Source organism: Egretta garzetta, unplaced genomic scaffold, assembly GCF_000687185.1.
Source record: "Egretta garzetta isolate BGI_Z169 unplaced genomic scaffold, ASM68718v1 scaffold56, whole genome shotgun sequence".
Lineage (NCBI taxonomy): Eukaryota > Metazoa > Chordata > Aves > Pelecaniformes > Ardeidae > Egretta > Egretta garzetta.
Genome location: NW_009260182.1, coordinates 7,051,985 through 7,066,700, shown reverse-complemented (window position 1 = coordinate 7,066,700; position 14,716 = coordinate 7,051,985). Strand labels below are relative to the sequence as shown.

Below are 14,716 nucleotides of genomic sequence, written 5' to 3'. Positions count from 1 at the left end.
GAATTCGGGGTATGCGCCAACATTGCTGAACACCCACTTTTGAGGCAGAAAACAGACCTTTCCAACTCCCTTCACACGTCAAACAGCAAAGCACCTGGTAGCGCCACTTTGAAAAGCATTTTCAGAGAAAGCAATTTGTGGCTGCTTTTAAATCCTAGGAAATTAACAGATTTGCACCTTTGGGTGAAAAAGCAGACCAGGCGTGTTCCCTTTAGCTAGTCATTTGATCCATTTTTAATGGCGACATGTGTTAGACTAGATTTCCTGCCTACAATCTGATCCGAAATATTTTTGGACTGTTACCACCGTTAAGGAAAATACCGAAACAGGAAACATTGGAATGCTGTTGATATTCACAATCAAGTACATGGTGCAAACAGCATTTCCTTTACCAGAAGTGTTTAAGTCCTCTCAGTTCTCTGTATTTACACCTCTCTCAAACAATCGTTAGTACAGCCAAACATGAAGACATTTTAACTGCTCAGCTACCATTAAAAGAGAAGAGGGTTGCATGGATGCAAAACACACACATATAAAGTTGGTTTTGGTCCGCAGAAGAGCACAAGACAACAAGCATAGCGCAATACTTCCCTAAAACGCTCTCTCAGCCCCCAGCTGCTTGCAGCTTAAGGGCCTTCTGCTGCAGAGATACTGCCGTGGTATATAATATCACAGAATCATCTAGGTTGGAAAAGACCTTTAAGATAGATTTGTCTTCCACAAATTCATCCAGTCTCCTCCTGAACCCACGTGCACTTTTAGCATTCACAGCACAGTCACAGAGGAAGTCCCCACTGTCACCACAGCATTGACCCTTTGGTGGAACTGAAATGCCCAATGCCAGCTCAGACCCACATCTGTAAAATCCCTCCTGGCGTAACCCTGGCTGCCACCCCAAATGCAGGTCAGACAGCATTTTGCACATGAAATCATTTAAATGGGAATCATTTTAAATTCATCAGATATGAAATTAGAAGTCTCTAAAGATTTATGCTTTCAAAAGACCTCAATAGCCATGCTCTTCCCTTCTGCATGGAGGAGGGCTGGCCACCACCTGCCTTCCTCGCCCATTTCTTCCACCCGAAGTTGAACAGGAAGATGAGGCGTGGGCTCCAGCTGATACAAAACGCCTTCTATGTCACCCCTCAAGGGCTCCTCTCAGGATCTACCATTTTAAGGTCTTGGCCTTAGACTGCAAAGTAAAGAAGGGCTCCAGCCTCAGCAACAAAGACTACACCGCATTTCTGACCGCTGGGTCTGGCTGCGTTTGGGACAACACAGTTATGGGGGCCCAGAAGGGGACAGCTGGGTGCTAGGGGCAAAATATTCTCAGAGTACCACCAGGAAAGACCACACGATACACACGACTCTCTTTTGGCATTAAGAAAGAGCTTTCTGCTCTGAGAAAGCGCTCTGCAGTACCATATTCCCCGATCCAAACACATCTCTAGCGGCTATCTAATCTCCAAACAAGTAACCAATTCTTCTCTAAGCAGGACTTAACTCCCAAAGAACGAGGAGGACCAAAGACTTAAAAGTCCCCTAGAATCATCTAAAGCAGATTTTACACAGAGCAATCCACCCTAACGTGAGTAAGTAGTTAGATCGCTGCTTTTCACTTGAGGTCTTGACAGCCTTGGCCATTTTGTCAGCAGTACTCATCGATCAGTACAGCAGCACAAGCGTCCAACGCACGCACATCCTACCTCGTGAAAGGGGGTCTTGCAAAAGAGTTGGGCTGTGCTGACTCAAAGCCCCTGCGTGGTTTTACGCAGCTGCACATCCAGCTAGAAATCTCTCCCTGGGCAGCTTCCACGCCCAAGGCCAATGAAATATGCATGGGGTAGCTATAAAGTTAACGGCTTTGTAATTAACATTAGCAAACACATTTTACAGACTCAATGATCTGTAAGAGTGAGCTTGCCTGAAGGCTGAAAGAGCCCTTGCCTCCACTCCTCTCTCTCAGCCAGAACCACATGGCACTGGTTTGCCAAGTCAAGCGGCCGGATATTTCGGAGAGGAAAGGGAGCATTCCACTGGAGGAAGATTACAGGCTGCCAAGTTAGAGGCCAGTATGAGAAACTCTGGGGCTAACAGGCTGCTGCAATGCTCACCACCCATTCACACTGCCTGCACTGTGCTCCCTTCTTCCCTCTGTGAATTCCCTCAATGACTTGTCAGGCTTTTTTTGGCCAAGACCCATTGCTTCTTCCTGAACTGGGAAATGCCTGCCGAACTCCCGGCGTTATCCAAACTACAGTAAAAGATTTCTGTTTATCACAGAAAAGCCCTGAACAACCGAACTACTGTGTCATTTGAGGCATGGTTTTGCACTCCTGAAAGCACTTCCCCTGCATCTGCCATGAAGGTGATGTACGATCGCTCTGGGGGAAGGTGGCTGCAGGAAAAAACTCCAGAGCAACTAGAAATGCCGCGATGCATCTACCATCTGACTTCAAGGAGTGCTGGTATCCATGGCTGCAATTTGAACCAAGAGGAAGACTAAGCCCCTAGCCCCCAAAAAATAGGCTCCAGTACTTTTGAGAAGCAATGGGTCAATGCAAAGCAGACCCTTGCCTTGCCAGGCTCCATTTCTTCTCTGTACAAAGAGAGCCCAAGCACAAAGCACGACTGGGGAAAGGACTGAAGCTGTCCACTGCATTGCAGCCCGAGGTGGTGGGAAGGCTGAAGCCAGCCTGAGCTCCACGCTGATGACAGGGGCTGGGGCTTGGCTGTCATCTGCCTTGATTTTTTCAGGACTGATGAGGGACTGATGCCTGACAGGCACTTTGATGCAGCCTGGGTCACCACTGTTTAGCACCGTCAGTGCTCTTTGATCAAGAGGCTCCAAGGTGTACAACCTTTCTGAGCCCTGGTACGGCAAAAACTAGGCAATTAATAGCTTGGACAACATACAACCATATGTTTTAACTGCTAAATTAGTGCAACTGGAAGAAAGGTGATCTCTGGTTGTACCTCCTCTGCTACGACTGAAGCCTTCACGAAACCAGGCTTTGATTTCTTGCTGTCAGGAGCCACAGAATAGGCTGACAGCCTCTGCCACAAGTTATCAGCCAATTTCTCACTGGGAAAGTTGTTTTCCTCAGGTCAAAGTGCAGCAAATGCAAGCAGCATTAGGATTAAAGGCTGAAATGCAGTTCCCTCTTGCAATCCAGCGCCTGGCCAGCCAAAGCACTAACAGGTCAAATTAAACAAACTAGCCAGAGAGGTCTGCTGTCAAACCAAAACACAGCTACTGCCCAACTCGCATCCTGCCCTCTGCCCATCCCCAGTCTCGCCCAGCGACCTACCTGCTGACTGTCAGAGCTAGCTCATCTGTGCAGGCCTTGATTTTGTTCTGCGCTTCAAGGTGAGTCATGTCATCCGTGTTCACTCCATCAATGGCTATGATCTGGTCTCCTATACACAAGTTGGCTATTGCAGCTTTGCTACCCGGAGTCACCTAAGAGAAAACAAAAAGAATGAATGGACTTTCCAGGGAGCAGCTTTCCATAGAAATATTTGAAAAACAGTTGGAGCACTCGGGCCTTCTCTTGCTGGTTACCTGGAAGCATGGAGGTAAAAATTAATAAAAGTAAATTCTCAGCAGAAATCTATCTGGACCTGTTGGATACTCTCAGTATTAAAGTTAGGGGCAGAATTCTGTTTTGGCACCCACAGATAGAAACTTGAGGGAGACAACAGGCACATAACAGAAATTGTATTTTCACTCAAGGCAATTGGCTTCACGCTAGAGAGCAAGAACATACTGAAAGCAACTCTGCTCTTTGCTGGGTAGAGAAGTGCTCTCCAAAACAGAAGATGCTGAGGACACCCATGAAGCCTGAGCCTCTAAAACCAGAGGCGACAGAAAAGAGCATCACCAGAGTCACTGCAATACAATCAATACCAATCACAAACACCTTTGTCTGCACCATGATCTCCTTTGCCACCAGTATGGTACCCCTTGTGAAGAAAGAAGGTCCCAGCTACAACTTGGCATTTTCAAGCTCATCAACTGAACAGCTCATTCATTTTTCCCCTGCTTCTGCTGAAGAGGTGTCCGCTTAGCAACAGAGACCTCTTTGGGCCAAAATTGTTGCCTGGGTGGAGGGTGAAGAATGTCACATTTGCTTGTGGCTTTGCAAACACTACATAAGATTTTGTGCCGTTTTAATGACTTTGCAGAAGGAGCATAACAATTACTGGGGGCTTTCATCAGTTGTTTAACAGGCTGAGGAAATGAGAAGGCTGGACTGCTCCCAGCCGTAAGTACAGATTAAAACATGCCTTGCAGCTGGGACACGCCTCGTTTATGAGCCCATTGCAAGTGGTATTCATGCTACACATTCACGCTAGGTTTCAGCATGCTGGGAAGCAGCTGAGCAAACACAGCAGAGCGGTCAGATGTAAATAAACATTGTTCACAAGACTTAGAGTCTCCTAACGTGGGACTGGATGGCAAATCATTCCCCCTAGGGAAACATTCACCTCCTAGAGGTGTTGCACATCAGCTGCAATCGCTGCTTTCCCTGGGCCAAACTCAAGGCTGTTCAGCACATCTCCTCACAGCTGTAGTGGAGTATTTTCCCTAACCAGAAGGAAGCTAACACGATGCCTTTCTTTTTTCATCTCTCTACTAGGGTGGTATTTCACAGAAAAGGGAAGGACACAGATGTGTATCACAGATGTCAAGGTTGGCCAAGGTACTGAACATTAACCTTAAGACCTTCAGATGAGTCAACCAAATAGTGCTGGTCTACCTGCTCACCACTTCAGTGCTGTAAGCAGACTACAGACAAACAGAGGAAGTGCTAATGAAAAGACCAGACAAGCCACCAGATGGATATAGAAAATCTGCTTTAAATGTGAAGATCATCATCTCCCAAGCTGCAGCCAACTGGTGGCCTACAAGACCACCAAGTGCAGCCTGCTCCCGCTGCACTGGATCCATTGCCTTGAGAGTGCCGTCATGTAAACCTTGCGACAGGGATAGCTAGCAGCCACCAAGGAATCTTGAGCACTGGATTTGGCTCACAGTCCCACTGGATTTGGGAGCTGCTGCTTCAGACACCATGAGACAGATCCCTGAAGACATCACTACACCGGAGGGTGTCTGCAGGAGACGCACTGTGGACCTTAACCAAATCGCTGGGTTTCTCAGTGCCTTTATTTCCTCTGCTCCCAAAGGAGGGAGCGGGGCGCATGACTCACCCCTGAGAGGAGCACCGGGCTCAGCACACTATCACTATTTTTGATCGGACAAGACTGCCAAGGAGTCAAGAATAACGGTGGATTAACACCGCCGCTGGAACGCTGCTGGAGGCGCAGCTGTACAGCTTGCATTTAAAGACTGATAATCGACACGACATGTGGCAGGCTGCTAGAAATGATCCACACCACAAGGAGCAGCTGAGCCAGAGCAGCCAGGGACGCTGAAATACTGAAACCTCCTGAAGAAACCCCAAGAGCCATCAGGGTGAGCGAGTGGCATTTGCAGGAATGTCTCAGCGCTTTGCTAGTGCTTGCAGTGCCACATTCCCCTTCTGTGTCCAGTTCAGAAGGATTTGAAATTTGAGTGCCCTTCTCCATCAGTTAAGAGCCACCGGTAGCACAAGGGCAATTATATCCGCTCAGGTACCACACAAACCTCTCCCCTAAGGGGAAGCCACAGGGATGCATGGTAATGAAAACGGTAAGTGAATTTGCCAAAAGGAAACATGTTTTAAAATCCAGTTTCTTCAGTTCTGGAAATAACTTGCCCTGAAATGCAACCTTCCACAAACCGCTCCCCTGCAACATCCAGCTCGTACTCCCTGCCAGGATTGCTCATAGCAAACATGTCTGCGCAAGGGCACGGTACTGCAGAGAATCCATCCCCCATCCTTTTAGGATGATTAATAGCTACTAATAACGTTCCCTTCCCCCCTCACAGTGAGGTCTGGGCTTATCTCAGTGCCATCAACGCTGCTTTTGAGATTTGCTCACCTACCAGTTAAGTCAGGAAAGCAAAAAGCATTTGTGTTATTAAGTGAGGAGCAGAGAGCTGCCACAGGGAAGACCTTTTGCTGCTTTTATTTTTGTCAGATCCCTCCCTGGTCCATGGCGAGCAGCAGGGGCAGGTGTCTGGCTGGTGGGGCAGGCAGAGGCACTTGGAGCACCGACAGCTACCAGCCAGCTTACACCACCCAGCCAGAAGGACTCCAAAAGCAAACAAAAGCTGTCAGGCTCACAGGTATCCACTAAGTGTTGCAACGCGTGAATCAGCTTTGCTCCTGGCTCTCTTCTCCGATGACTTAAAAGCTTTGCACCAGCCTCCTCCTTTTCCCTCCCCTCTTGACTGAGCACGGAGCAGACACCAGCAGGGGCCGAGGGGCCGGCCGGCCTGCCCTGCACACCTCGCACAGGCGGGTGACCCGATAGCGAGCACATACAGCCGCACTTCTGCGTGGGAAGGCGAGGGGGGTTGAAAGACACTGCCAGGAACAAAACCTGCAAACACAACTTTGCACAAGTTAAGTCTCGTGCAAAGGCATAGCCTCTTCTCTCCTTCAGAACAGCTCCCCGACTGGCTTGGGCTTCCCCCATTGGGGTCGAGCAGCCTCTGGCAGAGGGGCCATGGGCAGCACCACAGGGCCCCAGGAGCCCCCCCAGCTCCAGGGACACTGTCGTTGGGGGAATAAAGCTCTGCATACCGTGTAACATCGTGCCCGAGGGCTTCCTTTGGAAGGGAGCCATGCCCTGCCTCGTGGCAATTGCTCCCAGGCAATCGTGTAACACTGTGCCATTAGGTCACCTCGCTGTCGAGCAGACAGGCTGAGCAGTACTGCTTCGTACCGTACCCAGAGCAGGTCCCAGAGCTCACCAGAGCGTGCCTGCGGTGATGCTCTGTTCGGCTGGCATCTCTGTATAAGAAATCTGGGTTACTACAGAAACCATCCGGATACTTATAACCAGACACATCAAACTAGGTCCCTGATACCAGCTCAGACACATTTGCCAGCATATGGAAGAAACAGATAATCCCCATAATCTGTGGGCTCGATCATGCACTCTTTACTCACACAAAGCTCAGTGTAGCAGATAATGGTTTAGCCCAGTTAGGGGCTTGGACCCCTCTTTTTAAGGAGGTCCCACAGATTCAGGGTTAGTATGGATAGAAGAAAAACTTACATTATTTTCTTACACTACAAAGTGCAGCTTTGTGTATATAAGCACATGAGCACGTGCACACACACACACACACACACATATAAAGCTCTGCAATCACAAGAAGGGTAGAAAAATTACCTGCCCCCCTCACCTTCCCTGCACCCACACTTTGGGCTCCACCTGCCAGCACCACTGGGACTCTGCAAAGTTCAGATTCCTGTCTCCCAGGTGGTTTGCCTGCTATTGTTCCCTTGCACTGGCAGCCAGGCCGCAGACAGAGGACTCTACTACAGTGTGCCCAGGCTTCAGCTAGTCTCTGGGCAAGCACGTTTACAATAGAAAATTCTTTCATTTAGCAGAAGGAATGAGACATATTTGGCTGCTTACCCAGCTCCCAGGCCCTCTTTATAAAACTTCTGTCTGTCCCAGAGCTAGCCAAACACAACCACATTTTACATTTGATGCAATTGCCTCAATACACGCTACCTAACAAGCTTTGCAGTCCCTGGACAGGGATATATGGTGCCTTTATTCCTTCCGCAGGCGAGGATCTGAGAGGCAGCAACGGGCACATTAAGGGAAGCTGCTGCCCGCAGCAAATGAGAGGGAGGAAGGGTGGGAAGCATTTCTATGAAAAGCAGCATAACACAGCTCCATGTGAGTCAAGATAGACGGGTGGGTCTAAAAGCCATTCAGTTCTTTCTGGCCTTCTCCCCCATCCATTCAGGCACACCACTTGCTCACGCCATCAGCCCTTCACAGTTTCTCACAGACCCTGCAGCCTCCGGCACCACCCATCACTCCACACCTAGACACACATCCCGATGAAGAGATAAGAAACCAGAAAATTAACATCAGCCAAGAAACAGATCTGGATAAACAGCACCTATCAGAACTTGAGAGGAAAACCCAGCTGCACTTTGCTGGACAGCACAGACATGCAGCAGCATACTTCTAAAGCCACCAGTGACAACTAGACATCTCTGACATTCAGTTTAATCCTCCCCACCCACACACACTGCTGTTTTACCATGAGTAATGTCCTCAGCACTGGAGTATTATGCTAAGCAGCCACAGCTTCTCTCAGCAAAAGCATGCAGCTGGGTCAGCCGAGATCAGAGGCTATGAGAAAATTCAGGCAAGCACGTTCCCCACCCTTTCTCTTTAGGGGAGGGGGGAAGGACAGGGTGGTTCCTCACAAGCAACTCTACGAGACTTTCCGCCCCAGCAGCTCCCGCTCTCTGCACCGTTATGGTCCAGCCCTGCGGCAGCCCAAAGCTCACCCAGGCCATATCATCACCAGGCGACGGGAAGGAAGGGGGATATGCCCCTGGCCGGGGAAACCCCTGAGCATCAGCCCAGCCAAGCCAGCAGCCCAGCTCGCCCTCGCTCTCCTGCCTGCCCTCAGCTCCTGCCCATTTCTGATGGCCAGATGAGGATGATTAACACAGAAAAGGCATTAGACACAGCAAGGACTGACCTCAGGAAGGCGGTGTAAAAAGACATAGGTGAGATGATTTGCTCAGACAGATCCACAACCGGTGGTCAAGGAGTCATGCAGCTCCACAGCTTCAGTACAAAAATTTCTTACAAGACCTCAAAAACATTACATAGAGCTGCTCATCAGCTGAGCCTTTCCTGATGGTTTATTTCATCCTCTAAACAAAACAACATGTCCAGTAATCAGCAACCATTTAAGACACTGTGTCACTGTCCAGAAAAACATCAATTGTTTATGCAGTTAAGGCCTCCTTCCATTTCCCTGTTTATACTGATACAAAAATTTCTTACAAGACCTCAAAAACATTACATAGAGCTGCTCATCAGCTGAGCCTTTCCTGATGGTTTATTTCATCCTCTAAACAAAACAACATGTCCAGTAATCAGCAACCATTTAAGACACTGTGTCACTGTCCAGAAAAACATCAATTGTTTATGCAGTTAAGGCCTCCTTCCATTTCCCTGTTTATACTGAAAAAAATAAATCCATTTGCTGCAGTTATTTGGATGTTGCACCCTCCAAAGCCAAGGCATTTTACAAGCCAAATACATCTCTTGATGGATAAAGTGATTTTTGAGGGCGAAAGGTACCAGACAGCTTGCAACCACACATAACTTGACACCTGGGAACAAGCAGACCACGGAATACAAAGGACTCTCTTTCTCCCAAGAAGTCCAACATTTCCCTTTGTCAATTTAAGTTCTGGGGCTTAAAGCTCTCGCATACAACGAGGGCTGGTACATGCCCTCCCGACGTGGACTTCTCTCTTTAGGTTCTTTGGAGAACTCATCAAGAACAAGATGGGCCAGATGTAGCCCACCAAACGATACTGGACTCAAAGAAGAGGGATGGAGAAAAGGGTACTCCAAAGTTTGGTGACACCAATCTGCCACGTAATCCATGGCAAATTGGTCTGAAAAGGTGAACGGCAGAAAGTACAACTCTGGCTCCTAGGAGAGACAAGGGCACTGCTCCTACACATAGCTCTGGCAGAAGGTGGTGGATTAGCATCCCAATTCTTTTCAGCATTTTTCTAAAGATGAAACTGCCCCCCACACTCAAGAAACAGTGCTGGAAAAGATCAAGCCTGTCCTGTGCCCCAAAGTGCTGTCTTTACTGCAGGAAAATTCTGTTGCTTTCCACTGCTACAATTAAGGATGATTTCTTCTCATCCAAGCACCAGCAGTCAGGTAGATCAGCAAAGTCCCTTCTTGTCCTCAGCAGCAGTTTGTATCTTTGAAGCACAGGCTAGTCCAGCCCCAGCAGTCACCAGGGTTCACGCTGACTTGGAATTCTGCAGGGGCATTACCGGGGACGTGAATCCGTGCTGTCCAGAGCCCACGCACTCAGACACACAGGACAGGACTCTCTCCAAGCAGCAAACGCACAAGGCTTCATGCTGTCCTCTAAACATCAACCCCCACCCCGCCCGGCAGCCTGGAGTGGCAACGCAAGAGCAGCGCAGGAAGCGTAAAACCACGCTCACCTTCCTATAAACCCCGGCAGCTCCCCCCGGCTGACTCCCTCTGCCAAGCCAGCCTCAGAACCAGAGCCAAGTGTAACACCGCATATTTGCCGTTACGGGCACAAAACCTGGGCCGGGCGGCAGAGGAACTGCAGTCACCGGTGCACATGGCGGGGACCAGCCAAGGCTCCCCGGGATGAGGACGAGGAGGAAAGCCAGCCCAACCCTACACCCTGTCACATCCGCCATGCCCCATGTTTCCTCTGGCAGAGTGGGAGGCATTCCAGCCCTCTGGGCACAGAAGCCTCCCTGCCCAGCTCTGCTCTCCCCGCAACTCAGACCGTGGCTGCAGGTTATTTTTCTTTCTTTCCATCCAGAGAAGATGCTGCAGCCTGGCTCTGAGGCAGGCACTTGTGCCACGCAGCGCAGCCCTGGCACGCTTCAGAGGACAACAGTGACCTTGCGGCCGCTGCCACACTCATCCCTCTGAGCAGCTCAGCCCCCATGAGAGCTGCCCATTAGCAAGGTGTCCCCTGCCACCGGGGCTTCCTCTCACCAGGGGCTCCAGGGTACCTGTGCTCTGCTGCTTCCTGAAAGCAGGGAAAAAGGCATCAGCCAGTCCCAAAGTCAAACCCAATGCCTTTTCACACCACAGCATTCAGTCCCGTGCCTGATTTTGGACTATCAAGTCCTCTTTTATCACTAGATCAAGTTTTAAGTTAATAGAACTGGCTCAGGGGGCCATGCTGAAAAAAAAAAAAACCAAACCAAAAACCAAACCAAAAAACCAAAAACCAACCCACCCCAAACCCAGGAAATACCCGATTATCTTCCAATTCTGTACTTGCTATAAATCCTGACCTTTTAAAATACCATCAATAGATGAAATAGACTGAACAGGGTTGAATTCACATTTTTGTGGTCAAAATCAGCAACAGGCACAACACTGAGATTTCATCTTTTTAATATATCTGCAGAACTGGACTGTCTTGAAACTGCTTTTTCATTGGGAAGATGCTCAGTTTCATAACACAACATTTCACAGACTTTGCCAGACACCCCTCCTTAACAGAGCTGGGGGCTCCTGACATGACAAAATGTAAAGCAAAACTCCCCCCCACCCGTATTTTGGGTGAGATGTTCAACACACCACTAGCACAAACCACAAAAATCAGCTCAAGAGTAAGTTTTATCAGACAGTTCCATGTATGTATTCAGCAGAAAACACAAATCCCCAACATTTATCAAAATCAGAGGCAACCAAACAGGACATAGCTCATGTTACCTGAGGGATGGAGGGGGATGGCGTCTATCAACCACCCTGCTTTTCCGCCAGCTCCATGCCATCAGCACGTCTCCTCATGCAACACCACACTTGCTTCCTCCAGCAATCTCACTGGGATTTGACCAGGAACCACCCTGCACAGGGCAACTCCACAGACACTGTTATCCTGCAGCGTGTCCGTCCCCAGCTCAGAAAGGATTTGGGAAAAACTCTACCCCATTGACTCATTCCATGGTGTCATCTAAAGGGTTGATAAAGCCAAGGGTCCCTCCTACTCCTGTAAGGCGATCCAGTAGGTCTAGGGTTCACTGCACTGACCAATTTAAGGGTTTTTTTCCTGCTCAAAGACTGTAATAAAGCATCCACCATAACCCTACAGTTTTAAAAAGAAATGTAAACCTGAATCATCTGTGAAGCATCCCTCCAGAAGAGACAGGGAACTCCACAAGAAAGTCTCACACGCAGCACTTGTGAAATCCCCACACTCGGCTCTCACTGGGAAGACTGGTCCAACGTGACCGAGGAACCAGAAGCGTTTGCACGAGAAGATGCTCGTGACGTATTTGAGCCTGAAGTGTTTTTGAACAAATAGTTCAAGAGGAAAGGGGGGTAGGGCAGTGACAAAAGATAAGATGAGAGCAGCTGTGGAAATACCATAATCTTTCATCTGCTGCCTTCCTAAGGCACAACTGCCCTTGGTGCCGTGCAGCTGCTGCCAGCCAGAAGCTCTCAGCCAGGCTGCTCTGCTCTCATGGCACTGGTGCTCCTCATCCTTCTTGGACCCAAGACTGCAGCGCCAAACTCCCCAGGGAACGAGCTGCCTCCCACCAGCATGGTCAGGATAAACCCTCCCTGCAATCAGAGGGGAGCTTGAGAAGCCGAAAGCCACTAGTGAGGAGCTGAGGTACAATGGTGATGAGGGTCATAAATACCAAGACAAGCTCAAGAGCTCACCATGAGGACAATGCTGCCAGAAGCAAAATCTGAACTCCTGACAGGCAATGCAGGCTGAATTTAGGCACCTTGGTTCAAAGAAGACTGCAAGACACCCAGTTCAGGCCCATGACTGGACAGATTCCTCTCTCCTAGCACCCCAGCACACGCCCGGAACAGCAGAGTGACCCCATCAGCGCATCAATGGGACAGGCAGCCCTGGATGAGGCAGAGCCAGGCTCCACTGGCCACACAAGAGGGGGCTTGTCCCTGACGCAGCACACCCCAGTTGCCACGCTGGCAGTGGCAGGACGATGCTGCTCCCAGGCAATCAAGGATGCTTGCCTGGCCCGGGGCAGGCAGCCCAGCCCTGCACACCGCCACTAACAGCCCTCCCCACCAGCCCATCTGTGCCATGGACCTACAGCCTACGTGCTGCAGCACAAAGCAAACTCATAACAGTGCTGGGGAGGGACGGCCACATCCTCCCCTGCTCCCAGGGTGATGCTCTCATCACAGGCTTACAGCCCCCCCAACCTGTCTCACACCTTGGTGGGACCAAGGCCCTCATAACCCTTAGCAGATACTGGTCCTACAGCCAGAGCTCGCTGACAGAGCTTGCCCCATCCTGTGAGGAAAGGAAGGCTCCATGCCCCAAAACCGGTCTCGTCAGAGCACGGGTACCAAATGTAATAAGCAAGAAGAAAAATAAAGTTATAGCTCCGTACACGAGGGGGATCAAACTCTTCAAAACAGAAGCAGATTTTTTTTACATGGTGAAGGGGGGACTTGCCAAGAGCCTTGTTCCTGAGCCAAGGGGACGAGCCCAGGAGCCTTAGGAGCAAACCACAGTTAAGATAAATGGTTTGAAGTCCTGGAGGGGAAATTAAAAATGTCAGAGGGGCCACAAGAGAGAGCCGTGATAAGAGCTGCCAATTGTCAGCATTTACGTCACCACCACCAGAGAGGCTATTTTATTACATTTTAGTCTCCAGGGTCACAATTTCTCATGAGGTGGTTATTTTTGCTGCTTTGCTGATCTATGTTCCCTGGTATGTGCCCATAAGCACTGACAAAGGCGACCAAGGAGAAGAGGTAAAAGCAGCAAGGTAGGACATCAGACATACTTCTGCCTGGGAGCCCTTTGCTGGAAGGAAATGGCAACAATTACCATAACAATGAAGTAAATATCACTTCCCCTACACTAAAGCTGCTTTCATGTCCAAAAAATGCTTTAGAAGAATGAGGCATTATTACTGTAATTGAAAGAGTTTACACAGAAAATTAATAACTTTCCCCCCCTCTGTGGGTTTGACAGCACTTGCCAGCTCTGCTGGTCCCAAGCCGGCAGCCTCCCCCGAGGCATCCGGGCTCCTCCCGGCGGCAGCACCCCACCACAGGAGACCACAGGGCAGGAGGTATTTAGGAAAAATGCAAGTTTCACCATCCTGTTCTTCTTCAAGGGCAGTTCACAGAAGTTCAAGTTCTTGTACATCTCACTTCCCATGGCCCTTCCTTACCTGGGGCCCACGGGAACTTCAAAGCTGGGCAAAAGAGGCAGCGGAGGCCGGAGCCCATTGCTGCCAGGGGCTCGTCTGGTTTGCAGAGGGATTGCTGGGAACTGGAGCAATTCCTCCTCCCCCGGAGGCCAGCCCCAACAAGACGCCGAGCAGCCCGCCCCACGCAAAGCCACGAAGGGACAAGGAGTTTGGGGTTTATTGCCCCCACGCAGGAACAGATGGGCACGCATGCCCTTGCTTTTTGTTGGTCTGCAGCAAGGGGCTCGGGGCAGGGCCCAGCTCCCTGCGAGGAGCCGCCGGCAGCACCCACGCGCAGGGACGCTTGGGTGCAGGCGGGTCTGTGGACAGAAGAGCGAGGTAGCTGGAACCGAACCCTGACATTTTACCAGCAAACGGTAGAGCAGAGGAGGGCAAATTAAGTTACACCATTAAAACTGTTTGGATGTGAAACTTTGTCATTTCCTCACTAGTTTTGCTTTAGACTGGGGTAGGAAGGACTTGTTACAGTAACAGGGAGAGGCACTTAACATAGGTTAATGCATCTTCTGTAAACAAAGGCTTGTCTTCTAACCATACGTGGCAAGCAGAAGCAGAGGAGCATTCACACCACCGGCTCGGTGCTACTGCTTCCCATCGGGAGGGCTGCAAGACCCCGGTTAGGGGCTGGCGGGAGCAGAGGGGATTCCCTCTGCCCGCAGGAAGGGGTCTGCTACGGACAAACCGAGGAGGGAGGGTCGGCAAGAAGCAAAGACGCCGGGCAAAGCCAGGTTAAGGGGCTGCGTGGGCCACCACGGATTTCTCCATAAACATTAAAGAAAAAAAAATAAACAAGGGGAAAACAAAAGAAAAGCCGCCCCGCC

General features: G+C 49.9%; 1 protein-coding gene across 3 annotated transcripts in view; it reads right to left on the bottom strand.

The window, feature by feature from the left end:
- PDLIM1 (PDZ and LIM domain 1) overlaps positions 1 to 13,876 on the bottom strand; it is a 43,992-nt gene extending 30,116 nt beyond the window's left edge. The window contains exons 1-2 of one of the 3 annotated variants that reach the window (XM_035897330.1): positions 13,857 to 13,876; positions 3,312 to 3,463 (exon numbers count right to left, since the gene is read on the bottom strand). In XM_035897330.1, the coding sequence (XP_035753223.1) occupies positions 3,312 to 3,379 (68 nt within the window). In that variant the 5' untranslated portion in view covers positions 3,380 to 3,463; positions 13,857 to 13,876. Of the gene's footprint in view, positions 1 to 3,311; positions 3,464 to 8,182; positions 8,202 to 11,403; positions 11,537 to 13,856 lie in introns of those variants that run through there. The other 2 variants (XM_009642019.2, XM_035897329.1) reach the window with 2 other exon arrangements.
- Between the last annotated feature and the right edge of the window lie 840 nt (positions 13,877 to 14,716).